At 41.3% G+C, this 17799-nt stretch overlaps 1 protein-coding gene across 1 annotated transcript in view; it reads right to left on the minus strand.

The window, feature by feature from the left end:
* The window catches only part of SPIRE2 (spire type actin nucleation factor 2), a 57606-nt gene that overhangs the window by 14214 nt on the left and 25593 nt on the right, over nucleotides 1–17799 (minus strand). The window contains exons 3-7 of the mRNA XM_027846030.1: nucleotides 9594–9953; nucleotides 5902–5982; nucleotides 4656–4820; nucleotides 4273–4359; nucleotides 2763–2886 (exon numbers count right to left, since the gene is read on the minus strand). Coding sequence (XP_027701831.1) covers nucleotides 2763–2886; nucleotides 4273–4359; nucleotides 4656–4820; nucleotides 5902–5982; nucleotides 9594–9953 — 817 coding nt within the window. The remainder of the gene's footprint in view (nucleotides 1–2762; nucleotides 2887–4272; nucleotides 4360–4655; nucleotides 4821–5901; nucleotides 5983–9593; nucleotides 9954–17799) is intronic.

A 17799-nucleotide genomic window follows, 5' to 3' on the forward strand; every position in this document is an offset into this window, starting at 1 on the left:
ACACACACACACACACACACACACACACACACACACACACACACACATACACCTTCAATTTTTTTTTCACTTCCCATTCACTTTTCCCCTTGCAATCTGGTTTCTATCTCCACTTCTCACCTTAAACTTCTCTTTCAGGAGATACCAAGGACCTTGCTATTGCCTTTTCTCCATTCTTATCCTTCTTGAGCCATCTATAGCATTTGACCTTATTAATCAACTCCCTTCAGAGATTATTACCATCAAGAAACCATCAAGTGGTATATTGATCCACTAGCATAGTAGAAAGAGCATTGAACTGAGGGATTTCAATTTTAAGTCATGGAAACTTTTATGTTAAAAAAAGTAATGTAATCCATTCATCCATTTATTAAGGGCCTCTATTATGCCAAACACATAATAAGGATTCTATAAAGACAAAATGAGACAATCGCTGCCTCTTACATTTGACTGGAGGGAAATATCACATATGCATCTAAGTAGATACCATGTAAATATGGGGGCAGGTTGGCCTTTAGGAGCAGATGGCATGTGAGCTGAGCCTTGAAGGGAGCTCAGGGCTCTAGTATTTTTGCCAAGAAAACCCCAAATAGAGTCACGGAAGAGTGGGATGTGACAACAACTTTAAACCTTTTTTTCCTTGCAACAATCCTGTGAGATGGGTAGCATAAATATTTATCAGCATTTTAAAGATGACTGAGGTTCAGAGAGGTAAAATTACTTGACCTGGCCACTTGTTACTTGTTTTAGTTGGGCAAGTTTTGAACCCAGGTTTTCTCACTCAACCCTGTTTGGCTCAGTTTCCTTATCTGTAAAATGAGCTGGAGAAGGAAATGGCAAACCACTCCAGTATCTTTGCCAAGAAAACCCAAAATGGAGTCATGAATTGGACTGAAATGACTGTTCAGCACCTACCAGATACAGCTAGTGTCTAAAGCCAGATTTTAACTCAGGAAGATGAGTCTTCCTGACTCCAGGCCCAGCACTATCCATTACTATGACACCTCTATATAGCTATCAGAAGCTCCCTATAGATATAAACAGGTACTCTAACCACTGTACCATCCAACTGCCTAGTAGGTGTGTAATGTTTAACTGATTAGCCTAGGTTTTCGGGACATTACTCTCATGGCTCTCTTCCTACCTGTCCGACCAATCTTTCTTAGTCTCTTTTGCTGAATCATCATCTATATCCCCATCTGTTTTATGTGGGCACATGCCAGGGCTGTCCTGAGCCTTCTTTTCTTTCTCTGTGATCTCTTGACCATTTCTACAGCTCCCAGGGGTTTCACTAGCATCTCTTGGCAATTAATTCCCCAAAGCTTCAACTGCCTACTAGACATTCCCCCTGAATATAGCACTGGTATCTCAAACTCAGAGCCGGAAAAGGATTCATTATCTTTCCCCCTCGATCCACCTTCTTTTGGTTAATACTCTTCCAAGAACCAGGCTAGCAATGGAGGAGTCGACATCAACTTTAATTTCTCACATATCTAAGGCCTGTCAATTCTGCCTCCACATAAAAACAGCTGCCAAACTGCTCTTCCTAAAGCACAGGTTTGATCAAGTCTCTTACTCAAGAAGCTTCCATGCATTTCTGTTACCTTTAGGCATAAAGCCCTTCCCGGTCTGCATCTATCTTTTGTTTCCATGCTGATTATGTTACTGCTTCTCAAATACTCTACATTACAGCCAAAGTATCCTTATCATTCCTATCTCCCCACTTCCCCCCACCCCTACGCCTTTGTATAAAGAATGGATTTATTTTTTATTTTGTTTTTGCTAGGTAATGGGGTTAAGTGACTTGCCCAGGGTCTCACAGTAAGTGTCAAGTGTCTGAGGCCAGATTTGAATTCAGGTCCTCCTGACTCCAGGGCTGGGGCTCTATCCACTGTGCTACCTAGCTGCCCCTAAAGAATGAATTTTAAAAAGCCATTTAATAAGTAATCACTTCATGTGCAAGGCAGTGTTGAGTGAACAGCCTCATCTTTCAAGCTCACATTTTCTAGTGAGGGATACAACACATACAGGAAGGTGCAGCAGCAGGGCTGATGGAAAGTCCCAGTGGTCCTTAGGGTACAGAGCTAAGACAAATGATGGTGCATTTTGTATAGGATTATTTCCATTGATCAAAAATCCATTTCTGTTGCTGAATCACTTGACAAGTTCCAAGGACTGGTGTCCTCTAGTCTGTCCCCATCACCCAGGATGCTTCTATCTCTAGAAGCCTTCTTCTCCTGTCAAGGCTCAGCTCATGGGCCATCTGCTCCTAAAGGACTCCTTTTTTTTCCTCATTCCAACCATCAGCGCTCCTCAACCTGCCCTGAATTTACTTGGTATCTATTTTTATTTATTTTTTGTTATTTGTTTATTACTTTGTTATGTTATTTATTTTGTTTTGTTATTTATTGTCTCTTTTTTGTCTTTATAAAATCCCTTATGTGCTCAGCACATAAGCCCTTAGTAAATGGAATAATAATTTTTTTTAAACATAAAAAGTTTCTATGACTTAAAAAAATGGAAACCCCTCCTCCCCCCAGTTTAATGCTCTTTCTACTCTGCTAGTGGTTCAATATACCATTTGATGGTTTCTTGACGGTGATAATCTCTGGAGTGAGTAGACTGCTATAGGGGGACCAACCTAATAAGGTATCTTTTTTATCTTTTGTCTACATATCCCCAATTCTGAGGAGGGATACGTGTGTGTGTGTGTGTGTGTGTGTGTGTGTGTGTGTACCTTCCACTGCGGAAGGGTACCGCACCTTTAGAGTTCCAGTGTGGGCCCTGCACAGGCCGTAGCTTCCTCTCTTGTTTAATTTCCTCCAGCATTTTTTCATGGAGGGTTCGTTGCTTCTGGGGCAAGGGCCTCAGTCTTCTTTCTGATACCTGCAGAGAGCAGATACATAGGAGACATGACCTAGAATTCTGAGAGGTTAGAATGTGCAGATTTAATGTGCACATTAAAGCACCCTATAAATATAATTAATATCATGGTGCCCATGTACTCCACTGTCATCTTTGCCATGTCAGGGAGAAGCTAGGAAGGCTCCTAAAATACCTCTGAAGAATGGATTGGGAGGCCACTGGATGAGCAGGCATGGACATTTCTGAGTTCTAACACCTGTAGCAATGAAATCATGGATCCATCTGAACACTGAGGGCAGTAAACAGAATCCTGTGTCATTGAGGCAGAGGGTATGTTGTGGTTAGAGCAATCTCCCAGAGCTCCAACTTGGGTGTGTCCAGGAAAAGGGCTAATAATTCCTATTTACATAGAGTATTGAGGTTTTCCCCACAGTAATCCTGTATTGTAGGTAGTGCAGGTATTATCCCTGTTTTACTAGAGGGTAAACAAGGTTCAGTTGGGTCAGCCCACAGTCACCTAGATAGGAAGTATTGTCATTAAATTCAAACCAAGATCTCTTAATTAGGATTTCAATCTTCTTTTTACAATATGATGAGGATGAGGATAACATGGCATTGATAATGACAACAATGGCTAGTATTTAGATAACACTTTAAGGCTTGCAAAGCACTTCAGTAAATATCATCTCATTTTATCTTCAACAACTTTAGGAAGTAGGTGCTATTTATTAGCAAACAGAGGTTAAAGTGACTTGCCCAGGATCAGACAGATAGTGTTTGAGGCCTCAAATAGGATATTTTTCAATAGTGGCCAGCTGATCTAGTCCCCATCCTGGAGGAATATTAATAGGTTCTTTCATGGAAAAGGTCTTGGAATAGTGTTATTGTCCTCTTCCTCCAATCCAATGCAGAATAGAGGGCTGACCAGTTGGCTTATTTCCTCCCAGAGCAGAAAACAAAAGTAAAGAAGCTTCCCATATTAGCACTGGAGAGAAAAGCAAGCCTCAGGGTCTGTCACTACCCTAAGAATTTCAAGCTAGACCAGACAGCAGGTCCTCACCTAACAGGACAGGAAGATTCTTTTAAATTTTAAAATTAATTAATTTATTTTTAATTTAACATTCACTTCAACAAGATTTTGAGTTTTAAATTTAAAATTTCCCCCCTCTCCACTCCTCCGTCCAAGATGGCATACAATCTGATAAGACTCTACATATACATTCATATTAAACACATTTCACATTAGTCTTGTTGTAAGGACAGGAAGATTTTCTATGGCCAGACACATGTCCCAGGATTAGGAAACACTCTAAAATTAAGAAACTTCTTAAAATTTTGTGGCTCACTTCTGCCTCTTGATAATGGGCATAGCCAAGTACAGTAGGATCCCAAGGCAAAACTGGTTACCTGTTTTAGTGGGGGCCGGGAACGGATAAAATCCAGAATGAGTTCGTGAGCATCTTTCTTCACCCTCGGTGGGATGTCGCCATCAACCTGGACAAAGGAAGTAGCAGAGTACATGGGAGATGAGTCAATAGTGAAGATCTGATGGTGTACTCGTGTTAGGAATACTAACGAAATGGGAGGATATTCTTGATCTAGCCCCATTTTACAGATGGGGAAACTGAGGCACCAAAGCAGACTGGGAATGACCAACAGCATTCCCATTTCTCTCACCTTACCTACCCGACACCAAGACTTCCTGAGAATGATATCGCTCAGGAGAGCCCCAAGAGGTGACCTCTCTCCCTGGCCTAGCAACTAGCAGGCCCAGAGTCCCAGGGACTCACCATGACCTTTCGTAGCTTGTAGTTGCGAGCCCGGATATCCTGCATCAACATCTCAAAAGGGGTCAGCTGGTATTCGGTGGGCAGGGGGTTGAACTGCTTCTCCTGGACTTTCTTGAGTTTCACACCATGACGCAACTCCCGCATCAGCTGTACCCAGAGCCGGGCCTAGAACCCACAGAGAGAACAAAACATTGTTCCCACTGAAGTGGCCACTGGTCATCCCTAACATAGCATTGGATTTGAGAGGGCTCTCCTGGGTCACCTGTTCCAACCCATACCTAAAAAGAATCATGTCTACCCAGCACCTGACCAGTGGCCTTCCAGCCTTGACTTGAGGACCTCCAGGGAGGGGGAACCCACTAACTCTGGTAGTAGCCCCTTTCTTTCCAAGGGGCACCCTTTCCTATCCTTCCCCTAGCCTTCTTCAGGGGAAAGATCCCTGGTTCCTTCACCTCATCCTATAAAATGAACTTGAGACCTGGGATCCCTCAGGTCATCTTCATGACCAATTCACATTTACTTAGAGCTTTGAGGTTTGCAAGTGTTTTCTTCACAGTGACCTTGTAAGGCAGTTAATACAACTGAACATTCAATTTTACAAATTGAAAACTGAGGCTGTTAAAGGACTTGCCCAGGGGTGGGCAGCCTCGGGACACGCCCTCAAAGGTCCTGAAGTATGGCCTTTGATTGAATCCAAACTTCTTAGAACAAATCCCCTTAAAGGATTTGTTCTGTAAAACCTAGACTCAGTGGCCTGGAGGCCCCAGGTTCCCCACCCCTGGCATTACACAGCTGACCAGATTCTGAGGCAGGATTCTGACACAGGTCTTCAGACTGAAAGTCAGGCACCCACCCTCTCTACTGAGAGGGTTGAGACCCCTTCCCATCACAAAATGCTGGAGATAAGGAGAGAAAGCCAGGTGGCAGATAAGGAGAGAAAGCCAGGTGGCAGAATGCTAAAATTTGGATTTGGAACCCTACCTCAGATACATCCTAGCTGTGGGCTTCTGGGGCAAGTTACTTAACCTTTCTCTGCCTCAACTTCCTCATCTATAAAATGGGGAAAAATAAATAGCACCTTCCGCGTGGTGATAAACACATATCCAGTTCTTGCAAACCTTTAAGCACTATAAATGTTGGCTGTCATTCTTATTCTAAGAAAAAGAACAAGGTGAGGATTGAACCAGAGTTCCCCTGTGCCCTGCCTGAGTAAGGGTTTTAGGGAGAAAAAATAGCCATCCCTTACCCAGTCTTTGTGCCGAAGGTTGTCAAGGTCAGCTTGTGGCTTCTCTGCCTGGGACTCATCCTCCCGAAATCTGAGCAGCATCTGCAATCACACACAATCCCATAGCAGGCTCTTATAGAACTAGGCCCATTAGGAAGGAAGAGGGGGACAAAAGGAGGTTTATCTTTGTTGCTAGGCAGAGGAAAGAGACTGGAGAAAATTAACACTTGAGTTAACATTAACACATTCAGTTGATGGCAGAGCATGGGCTGACCTTCCTTACTATAAGCCCTAATTAGCCAAATTTTCCTTACCATGCTAGACACTGGCCTTCCTACAGTCCCGTGATGTGCTGATAAAAGTGGGCATTTCAACCTGAGACCAGCAACCAGGAGTTGGGGGAGACATCTGAGTGAGAAGGGGATCATCCAGACCGGGCCTCTTTTCTCCCCTAGAGCTCCCATCTAAGAGAATAGAGATCTCTCATAGTGAGGAAGGCAGTAGTAGGGTTGGTTCACATGGTAACTCAGGTTTTAAGAGCTTCCAGTCCAATGCTCTGCATAGGAGCAGGGAGAGGCTGCCAGACACACACTGGCTAGTAGTACCAGGCCAGGAAGAGGTACTAAAAGTGGGGCATTAGGCTGGGCACTACACAGGGCAAGGATAACCATGGCAACCTGGAGGGTTAGGTTTCTCCAGGTTCCATAATAATAAACCTGACCCTTAGAGGTGAAGACCACTGGGCTTTTAAAAATTCCCCAGTTTATAGTAAAAAAAAAAAAATAACCTATGGCTCTCTAAAGTTTGGGCATCATCTTACTGTAGCCCCTAAGAGCTTAGAGTTTCCTTCACTAATGAATAATTACCTAAGGGACCTAGGTGGGTGTTACCTAACAAATAAGGCCTGAGATGCCAAGAACACATTACCAAGCAGATTCTGGGAAAAGAAGAACCCAAACCGGTGCTTAGGGCATTAGGAAACACTAACAGTATTGTGAGGAGAACCTGAGAAGTTGTGACATTGCCTTCCCAAGTGAGAATCAGTAGGCTTTGTTGCTGCAGCCTCTGAGCTGGGAATGTGGACAGAAACCACTAAATTAATCCCTATCCCAACCCTTTGTCTCATAGCTGGGGATGTTAGAAGAGTCATGGTTTCTTTCTCACTTTCCCCCTCACCCCGTGAGAAGTGGGAGAGTGGGGTTTCTGTCCCTTAGCCTTGTAGCTCCTTTTAACTATGACTTGATTTAGACTTGATTCCCAAGCACAAAACAAGCTTCTCTGTCTTCTTAATCTTCTAGTCCTCAGCTGGTTCAGGCAGCTTTGGTATCTGTTGTCATCTTCCTGAGCAATGAGTGTTGGTTTTTTAAATATTTATTTTCTTTTAAACCTTTAAACTGATCTTTTGTTGCTATATTACCTTCATTTCCCAACATACCCAATAAAAAGTCAATAAAAATTTATCAAGCACCTACAATATGACAACCACTGGACTAAGTGCTGGGAATATAAAATACAAAATGAATAATATACCTCTCTTATGAAGCACCTATGAGGTACTATACTCAGTGCTAGGAATACAAAAACTAAATAAGATAAGGTCCCTGCCAATGAGGCACCTACAATCTAATGGGGGCAGGGCCAGCATGCAGAAGGTTATGTAGACCAGTATGATGATCACATGGCAGAATGTGATAAGTGCTACATGAAATTTGAGGATGAAAGGGCTTACTTTTTACCTTGAGAGAAAAGGAAAAGATTTCATGGAGGGGTAGACCCTAACTTGGGTGGTGAAGCAAAGGATATATTTCAATAAGGTCAAATGTGAAGGGAGGTACATTCCAGGCATGGTGCGGGGAAAAGGGAGCCTTAAGTGTGAATGATCCAAAATGGCAGTTGAGGTTAGAGAATGGGCCAAGTGGCCTAGAGCAATGGTATCAAAATCAAATAGAAAGGGCATTGTTAATCTGTATATAAAGATCTCTGCAGGTCACATATTAATTTAGTTTTACAATGTAATATCTATATTTTGTTGTATTTTTGTTTATTTTATTTGTTTATTTTGTTGGATATTTCCCTATGACAATTCAGTCTGGTTCAACTGCCCTAAAGAGTGTTGCTGGCCTGTGGGCTAGTGTGTGATACCTCTGGGCTAGAGCATAGCTTGGGTAAAAGGGAAGAGTGTGATATTAAGGTAGGTTGGAGCCTTAAATGCCAACTTAACCTTAAGCACAGATCACTGGGGATGGGAGTGATAAAGGAGGATAAGGGATTCTGACCATCCTCTAATCACAGAAAGTGTCTGAAATGTACGTCTTCGTCTTCTGGAACCAAATGCCAAGATGCTGAGGGAAACCGGGAATTAGCCAGATGGGTAGCATAGCTCAGAAAAGAGGTTGGGCAGCTTTGGAACAATAGTGTCTTTGAGTAAAACTATACTGTCTGTGATAAGAGACTCAGACTGGGTGGTAGTTCTGTTTTTGAACAGCCCTACCTGGGGATTCCCTGCCCAATCAGCCAAAGGGTACCCAATCTTGTAGATCATTCCTTAGAGCCAGAGGAGATAAGGGAATGTGGTCTGGGCTTCATTTGGGATAACTGACTGGAGCTCAGAACTGGGAGAGACCTAGTCTGGTCCAACCAATTTCATATATCAGGAAACACCCAGGAGGTGAATCAACTCGCCTGAGGTCACGAAAAGAAATAAATGGTAAAGTCAGGATTTTAACTTAGATCTTCAGATTCTAAAATCTATTGTTCTTCCCAACTCAATTCAATTCAATATGTGGTTACTGAGCACCTACTATGTGCCAGGCACTGTGCTCAACACAGGGGACACAAAAATAGGCAAAAGATAGTCCCTGACCTCAAGGAGCTTAATCTAATCATTTCCACTATGAAAATATCAAGGTGTGCTAGCCACAAAAGAGCCAAGATAGTGACAGGAACAGCAAATACAAATTCCCTTTTCAAAAGCTCAAAGTTCATGCTTAGTGGCCCTCTACCTCAATTGTCTATCTGTATAATGGGAGGACATTCTCAAATTTTATTAGTATTATCTGTGTAATGGGAGGACATTCTCAAATTTTATTAGTATTTTCTGTTCTTAGTTCTTAGAGTGGAAAGAGGCTTGTTTTTGGAGTCAAGACTTAGCACAGTGGTTGGCACCTAGTAGGTACTTATTGATTGATTGAATTGGGATTTAAATTCAGGTTTCCTTGTCTGGTGCCCATCTGCTGTGCCAGACTATCTCAGAATAAAATTGGGGCCCAGACATGTTAGAAGCTTCTCCTAAAGTGACATGGTCATCAAATCAATTGTGGAGCCAAGGTTTGGAACAGACATTCAAGTCTAGTACCCTTTCCATTAGATTGCTTTTCTAGATTACTTTTTCTTTTATATATTAGAATCATCAAATTAAGTAACAAAAGGACTCTTGTCCAACTCCCTCATTTTAAAGATGAGGAAACCGAGGCCTAGATAGGTTAAATGAGCTGGTCAAGGTCACTCATTTTATTTAATGGTCAATTTCTTCACCCCTAGTCCACTGGTCTTTCCACTTCCGTGTATTCGCTATAGAATCATTCTTTCGTTGTTTCTATATATACCCCTGCCTCCCAAACTAGAACACAAGACCACAGCCTCTGTGCCCCCATAGTAAACAATCAAAGCTGGTTGAATGAATGAGAACATTTCAACCATTACATTCAACCTACCTCCTTGGCCTCCCGGATCTTGGTGAGAAAGGCCTTCAGCTCTACTGTCTCTACAAAAAGGGCCCGGCACACAGCCTGATAGTGAGGTTGGGCCTCTCTGGAATCTGTCAGGCGGGAGGAGCACATCCTCATGACTTGGGAAAATGAACGTATGCTTCTCATGGGGCCCTCAAAGGATTCTTCTTCTTCCTCTTGCCCCCCGTAACCCTCGTCAGCAGCTCCGCAGCCGTTGTCTTCAGAATCACTATTGGCCATTAGATCAATGAGCTGCTCCAACTGGGGACTGAGCTCCCTTTCTTCACTCTCATCCAGCCCCCAGTCCAGAGCTCGGTAGATGGCAAAACCCAGAGACTGGACCATCTGAAAAGAGAAGAAGGCATTTATTTATAGCAGGGAGTTGACATCATCACAGTCAGGTTAACACCTACCCACCTACTAAGTGCTTAGACACCTAGATACTACAGGAGAATACAAAAGTGTGGGGCCGAGCCAAGATGGCAGAGTGAAAGCAGTGACTTGCTTGAGCTCTTCCCTCAAACACCTGTAAAAAAAATGGCTCTAAACAAATTCTAAAGCAGCAGAACCCACAAAAAGACAGAGTGACACAAATTTCCAGCCTGAGAATTCCAAAGTATAAAATGTGGAACCTGCCCTCAAAGAGTTAAATATCTAGTTAAGAAGATAGTATTAACTCAAGATACTGGCTAATAGTATCAATTATAAATGGATAGGAATTCAAAGAAAGGGAGAAAAGGAGTCTACTTAAAGGGATGGAATGGGATCTGATTTTGGCCTAAGAAAACAGGTAGAGTTTATTTGAAAAGGTTGATGGGTATTCTTTGTTTTAAAAATCATAGTCATTTTTAGATATTCACCTTTCCGCCCCTCCCCAATTCCCATAGTTAGGAGGAAAAAAATAACCCAAACAATCACCCCAGAGACAGTATATGCAATATTCCATACCCAAGTCCAACAAAACAATGGATACACATTTCCCCACCTCTTGGGGGAGGGAGGGTCCTTTTAATTACAAGGTCCCCTTCATTTTATTGTTCTTTTCATTTACATTATTATGGGGCAGCTACATGGCAGTGGTTAGAGTTCCAGACCTGGAGTCAGGAAGACTCATCTTCCCAAGTTCAAATCTGTCCTCAGACATTTACCAGCTATATGACCCTGAGCAAGTCACTTAACTCTATTTGCCTCAGTTTCCTCATCTATAAAATGAGCTGCAGAGGGAAATGGCAAACCATTCCAGTATCTTTGCCCCAAAAATCCCAAATGGGGTCATGAAGAGTCATATACAGACTAAGCAACAACTTCATTTTATTGTTCTTTTTATTTACATTATCGTAGGAATAGTAAATGTCCTTTCTGGGTTCTGCTTTGTAAGGACTGGGGATTAATTGGGGGAATCTGATGAAATTGAAAAGTTGGGGGTTTTTTACATTTTATTTTTTAAATTTATTTTTTATTTTTTCTACTCAGTATTTTATTTTTTCTAATCACATGTAAAGATAGTTTTCAACCTTCACTTTTATAAGATTTTGAGTTAAAAATTTTTTTTCTCTCTACCTCCCTGCTCCCCCCTCCAAGACAGCAAGCGATCTGATGTAGGCTATACATATACAATCATATTAAACATTTCTACATTAGTCATGTTGTGAAAGAAGAATCAGAACAAAAGGGAAAAACCATGAGAAAGAAATAACATAAAATAAGTGAAAATAGTATGCTTTGATCTGCACTCAGACTCTATAGTTCTTTCTCTGGGTGTGGATAGCATTTTCCATCATGAGTCTTTTGGAATTGTCTTAGATCATTGCATTGCTGAGAAGAGCTAAGTCTGTCAAAGTTGGTCATTGCACAATGTTGTTATTGTGTACAGTGTTCTCCTGGTTCTGCTCACTTCACTCAGCATCAGTTCATGTAAGTCTTTCCAGGTTTTTAAAAAATAATTTTAATTGTTATCTCTTGTTTTTTTCAATTACCAGAATTTTTTTTTTGTTTTTGGATTTATCAAACACTGGGTTACTGAGTTCCATTTTTTCTGACTCTCTCATCTCCCTTGTTTAATCTAATTCTCCATTAATTTACTTTTCTATTTTTTTGTTTACTTTTTTTTATATGCAACAATTAGGGTTAAGTGACTTGCCTAGAGTCACACAGCTAGTGAGTATCATGTGTCTGAGGCCAGAATTGAACTCAGGTCCTACTGACTCCAGGGCAGGTGCTCTATCCACTATACCACTTAGCTGCCCCCTTACTTTTCTATTTTTAAACTAATACCAAATGATTTATAATATACCTTGAAAGTGCTATCTTCCCACCCCCATTCCTACCCTTTTTTATATGATATCTTTTGTTTCTCCAAATGAATTTTGCTATTATTTTGTAGAATTCTATGAAGTGTCCCTTTTATAGTTTGATTGGGACAGTATTTAAATTGTAAATTAATTCCACAGTATTGTCATTTTTATTAGATTGGCATGGCCCAGCCACAAACATTGAATATGACTCCAGCTATTTAAGTTGTTCTTTATTTCTTTAAGAGCATTTTGTAATTGCATCTATGCAAGTATTTTGTGGGCTTTGGTAGATTGATCCCCAAATATATATTATTTCATTTTTAAAATTTATTTTGAATAATATTTCCCTTTCTATTATTGCCCTCTTAGATTTTGTTATCATTATATAGAAATGCTACTGATTTTTGCTTGTTTATTTTGTAGCCTGCATCTTTGCTACAGATAGTATTTCAACAAATACCTTGACTGATTGCCTAGGATTTTCTAAATAAGCCATCACTCATTAGCAGATAGGGATGATTTAAATTCCAGAATTGAAATGTTTTTTAAACAAAGTATTAAATTATAAGGTGTGTGGGGGAGGGGGGAAGAGGTGTAAATCCCAGATCAAATTAAATAAATTCTTAAATCAATCTAATTCCCCTCCCCTCCCACCCCCAGGGGCATGTCAAGTCAACAAGCATTTGCTAAGTACCTAAAGTTCCCCCCTGTGCTTAAGTAGTATATAAGTATTCAATCAATCTATCCACAAGCATTAATTAAGCACTTAGTGGTACGGCTAGAAAAAGTGAATAGTCCCTGCCCTCAAGAAACTTATAGTCTATCCAGGGAAACAACTTATGTACATATAAGTAAATATAAAGTACATCATAGTATACAAAAAGATATGGGGGGAGGGGAGAGGAATGATATCTGGGGGAAGTGAGTCTGGGAAGGCCTCTCATAGGACATGGCACTGAAACCAAGCTTTTAAGAACTCCAGAGAGTCCAAGAGATACAGGTGAGGAGGGGGTAGATTTCAGGCATGGGGGTTCAGCTTGTACAAAGGGCTTGGGGATGGGAAATGGAATGTTGTTTACTAGGATCAGCAAGTAGCTGAGGTTGACTGGATCACAGACTGTGTGAAGGGATTACTACAGAATGAGCCTCGAAAGGTAGGACAGACCCACATGGCAAATGAGGAAATTGGAAGTTCAGTAACTTGTCTGACTCTTACAAAACTAGCAACTCCAACCCAAGTTCTCTGATTTTGGATCATCCTCATGTTCTGCTACACCATGGTGCCTAAAAGTCCCAGCTCCTTTTCCTGGAGCAGGAGGAGTGACCAGTGAACAGAAGCTTAGTGAGCAGTTCAGCTTAATGGTCCAATTTTGAACTTGTAGAGTGCCTTTAGCATGTTCACTGTTGGAATTTCCCTTTGAGACAACCTCCCACTTACGTCTCATACTTGTTTGTTTGAGTGCTAGCTCCCTCTTTAGAATGTAAATTCCTTGAGGGCAAAGGGGTTGTTTTGTTTTGGTTTTGTTTGGGTTTTTTTGCCTTTCTCTGTATTCCTAGAACTTAAGTTCTAGCATCCATAGTAAGTGCTTAAAACATGCTTGGTGACTAAGTGTTAGCTCATTTGATCTGGATGCTATAGAAGAGAAAAGGTCAGGTGAAGATGGGGCAGAAAGGCCAGCTATGGGTCTATCATAGGAAATAGCCACATTAGGACAAAGGAAAGAAAGGCACCATGCAGTAGAGTGACCCCGTTCATACTAGAATTTGCCACTTGGCTGGGGGGTTGAGGGGGAATTTTCCTCCCTCTAGTCTTGATCCAGGGTTTGGAGCAGAAGAAAGAAGCTTGGCTGACTGTTCTCTTTTCCCTCCCTGAGGACCCAAGAACCCTGGTTTCCTATATCTTTATTACTGAGTGAGCTGATGGGAAATATGAGCCTTGTGGGGAGAGGAGAGAACAGAATAGGCCTTAAAAGCAGGTACTGTGCAGGGAATGAGCCAGCAGACAGGTACAGCATTCACTGCCCTTCAGAGAGTACTTTACACAAAGGATGGAGTTGAGGAGGGTCCAGTGGCTGGGAGAAAGGGAAGTTGGCCATCTATATAACAAGGTCCTGATCTCACACACCAAAAAGAGAAGAGAAATTGAGAGCCCTGAATCAGGGTACAGAGCTCACCTATAGTAAGTAGGTACAGCTTGGTGGCAAAGTGGAGAGAGAGTCAGGCCTGGAGTTAGGAAGATGAGTCTTCCTGAGTTCAAATCTGGCCTCAGATACTTTCTAGTTGTGTGACCCTAGACAAGTCACTTAACCTTGTTGGCCTTAGTTTCCTCACCAGTAAAACGAGCTGGAGAAGGAAATGGCAAACCACTGCAGTATCTTTTCCAAGAAAACACCAAATGGGGTCATAGAGAGTAAGACTTGACTGAAAAAAATGACTCAGCAACATAGCAAATACGCACAGTGTCAGCCTGCAAAGCATCAGCCCAACTATTTTATCTCTCTTCTGATAAGGCAGGTTCAGGTCACAAACATGAGATATGAGTTAAACCATGGAGTGGAGGGTCAGATGGCAGAGTCACTGAGCATGCTCAACAAATAAAAATAAATACCATCCTCAGGGACCTAGCATGGGACTTTTCCTAGGGGGTCCAGGGACCTGTGGATAGATTTCAAAGGGTCCATGAATTTGGATGGGGAAAAATACATATATTGTTATTTTCACTAACCTCTAACTGAAATCTAGCATTTTCTTCCATTGTGAATTTTTAAGTATGTATGTGGGGGAAGAGACAAATATTTATTAAGAATCTACTATGTGTCAGGCACTGTGCTAAACGCACAAAAATTATCTTATTTAAAAGAAAACCGAGAAGGGGTCCATAAGTTTCCCCAGAATGCCAAAGGGATCAAGGTCATAAAAAAGTACTTAGAACTCCTCACCTAGAAGAATGCTCTGTAGGTAGATCAGGTTAATGGTAGATGCCCCAAGGGGTTTGTGGTTCTCTAATAAATGACTTTCAGTGCCTATAAAGGTGCTATGCAGGGATACTGTGAAGGATTTTACTATTAGAGAGTAATATTATTAGGAAACTAGGGGTTTATTTGTTACTGAAGAAAAAATAGAAAAGCTGATCAGTCAAATTGATTAGAAGAAAAAGATTAAGAAGGCATTGGACTTCTGGGAATCTAAGCTTCAATAAAGTGAAGGACACAAAGTATCATCCAAAAACACTCTTCATTTAAACAAGATCTGTTGGGATAGCTAGACAGTGGTTTTGCAGAAAATAGGTTTGGACCAGCATACGCCCAAGACAGCTAGGTGGCTATGGTGCTGGTCTTAGAATCAGGAAGACTTGGAGTTTCAGGTCTGACTCAGATGCTTACTAGTTGTGTGACCCTGGACAAGTGACTTCATCTTTTTCAAGCTCAGTTCTCTCATCTGTAAGATGGAGATATAATAACACTTACCTTACAGGGTTGTTGTGATGATCCAATGAAATAACATACATAAAGAGCGCTATTTTTGTTGTGTAGTCATGTGCTACTGTCCTTGGGTTTTCTTGGCAAAGATGCTGGAATAGTTTGCCATTTCCTGCTGCAGCTCATTTTACAGATGAGGAAACTGAGGCCAGCAGAGTTAAGTGACTTGCTCGGGGTCACTAGTAAGTGACTCCAGGGCCTGAGCTCTATCTACTGTGCCACCTAGCTGCCCAAATGCTATATACATGTTAGTTTTTATCTGTTTGACTCCTAAAGCCCTTCACAATCAGCACCTAGCTGCTGTATTATAGCTATTATAATATAATAAATTCCAAATGTATGAGAGAGCTAAATATAAAAATATAAAAAAGTCATACCACTAAAAAGTTAGAGGAGAATGGAAGGTTATAGATCTTACTGTGGATAGGGGAAGAAAACAGGAAATACAGATTCATTGCTGGTAGAACACTCCAACTTGTTTTAGAAAATAATGCATAATTATGCAAGAGAAGTTACAAAATTGCTCAGAGTCACTGACCCAGAGATCCCCATTATTAGGTTTATGACCCAGTGAGATTATCAGCAAAAGTAAAATACCTATCTGTATTAAAATATTCATAGCAGCACTACTGGGAGTAGCTAAAAAAAATGTGGAAACAGTTTGTGTTGGAAACAATGGGAATGACTGACCAAATTGTGGTATATGAATGTAATAGAATATTATTACTGCATAAAGTAATAAAGAAAGTTGCATATGAAGCAGAGAAAGATGGGGAAAATCTATTATGAAGTGATACTAAATGAATAAAGATCCCCCCCCCAAAAAATCCCAACAATATATACCCTTGCTACCACGATAGAATACAGCTTTAAATAGCAACAAAACTAAGCTCAAAGTCACAACGTTGATGCTAACTTCCACAATCCATGCCTGGCTTTTCTTTTAACAAATGGAAAATTACCAAGGTAGAAGGTTGAAAGGACTTTCGATGTTGTTCTAACTGTTCTTGAATATTGTACACTAGGGGAGATTGAACTGTGGTACCTTATGGTTTTGTATGTGTTGAAGCAAAATATTTTTTTAAAAATCTTTTTTTAAAGGAAACTGGAAATTGTAAAAGCAAGTCTGACCAACTTTGCTCTCTTTCCTATATGTTGTGGTTAAGTCATTTTTTAGTCATGTCTGACTTTTCTTGACCCCATTTGGGGTTTTCTTGGCAGAAATAATGGAGTGGTTTGCCATTTCTTTCTCCAGCTTATTTTACAGATGAGGAAACTGAGGCCAATAGGGTTAAGTGATTTGCCCAGGGTCACACAGCTAGTAAGTGTCTGAGGCTAGATTTGAGTTCATGAAGATGAGTCTTCCTGACTCCAGGCATGGAATTCTGTCCACTTCACCAGCTTACTGCCCCCTTTCCTGTAGGGAGCCATGACATCACAAAAGACATCTTGACTTGCCAAGAATTAGATTTAAGTGAGGCAGAGTTGTACAAAGTACTCAGTCTCACTCTCTTCCATAGTATTAAAGTTCAGTAGCAAGCCAGGGATGCAGTGGATGACCTTGGCTTCTTTGATGTCTAAACAAGCTCTAAGCACTCTATAGCATCTGCTTCAGTAGCCTTTATGGCTATTGGAACAAATTATTCTCATCCCCATTCTAAGGGGAGAGGTGTTTCCATATGCTTGGGGTAGACATCCCCCTAACTCACCAACAAGTTTGAGGCCTGTTGGTCACCCTCAACCTGGTTTAGCCCTCTATAGAGAGGGTTTTACTGGGGTGCAGCTTCTGCTTAATAAATGCTTATTGAAAGAATGAGCTAATCTTCAGGTCCTCTTTAGCACTAGGCTACAGCTCCACTCTAGTGTTACAAGAGTTAACTAATTTCTCAGCCTCTGTCTTATCTGATGAAGGCTTGTTGATTAAATCCCTTCTTGGTGATTTCCTACCTCCCTCATTTCTCCCTCTCCATAGGGAAAAAATCTGGGATCGATGCCAAATAGAGCTGTCTAGGTTCGAGAAGAATGCCAAGTAACTCCCCACATCCACTCTGCCCCCAAACAAAGCTCCCAGAGAATTCTGATTCTCAGTTTTGATACCTAATCAAGGTATCTTATAATGAGAGCCAAGAAACTGCTGTGGATCAGCACAAGCAGCCAAAATGAATGGGAAAAAAACTCCAAAATACCAAACTCAGTGGTCTCTAAATGCACACAACCGTTAATGTCAACCCCATTTTGAAGATCATTATCCTAGCTTGGACAGAAAAGAAGGGGCAGTCAACTCAGGGGTCCTGGGTTAAAATCCTGCTTCTGAAGCTTATTCCCTGTGTGACTTTGGGCTGGGCATTTAACCTTTCTGAGTGTCAGGTTTTTCATCTATAAAATGAGGGGGTTGGGTTCCTTTTCAGCTAGATGTAT

This window comes from Vombatus ursinus, unplaced genomic scaffold (assembly GCF_900497805.2).
Source record: "Vombatus ursinus unplaced genomic scaffold, bare-nosed wombat genome assembly UNPS02005286.1, whole genome shotgun sequence".
NCBI classification, from domain to species: domain Eukaryota; kingdom Metazoa; phylum Chordata; class Mammalia; order Diprotodontia; family Vombatidae; genus Vombatus; species Vombatus ursinus.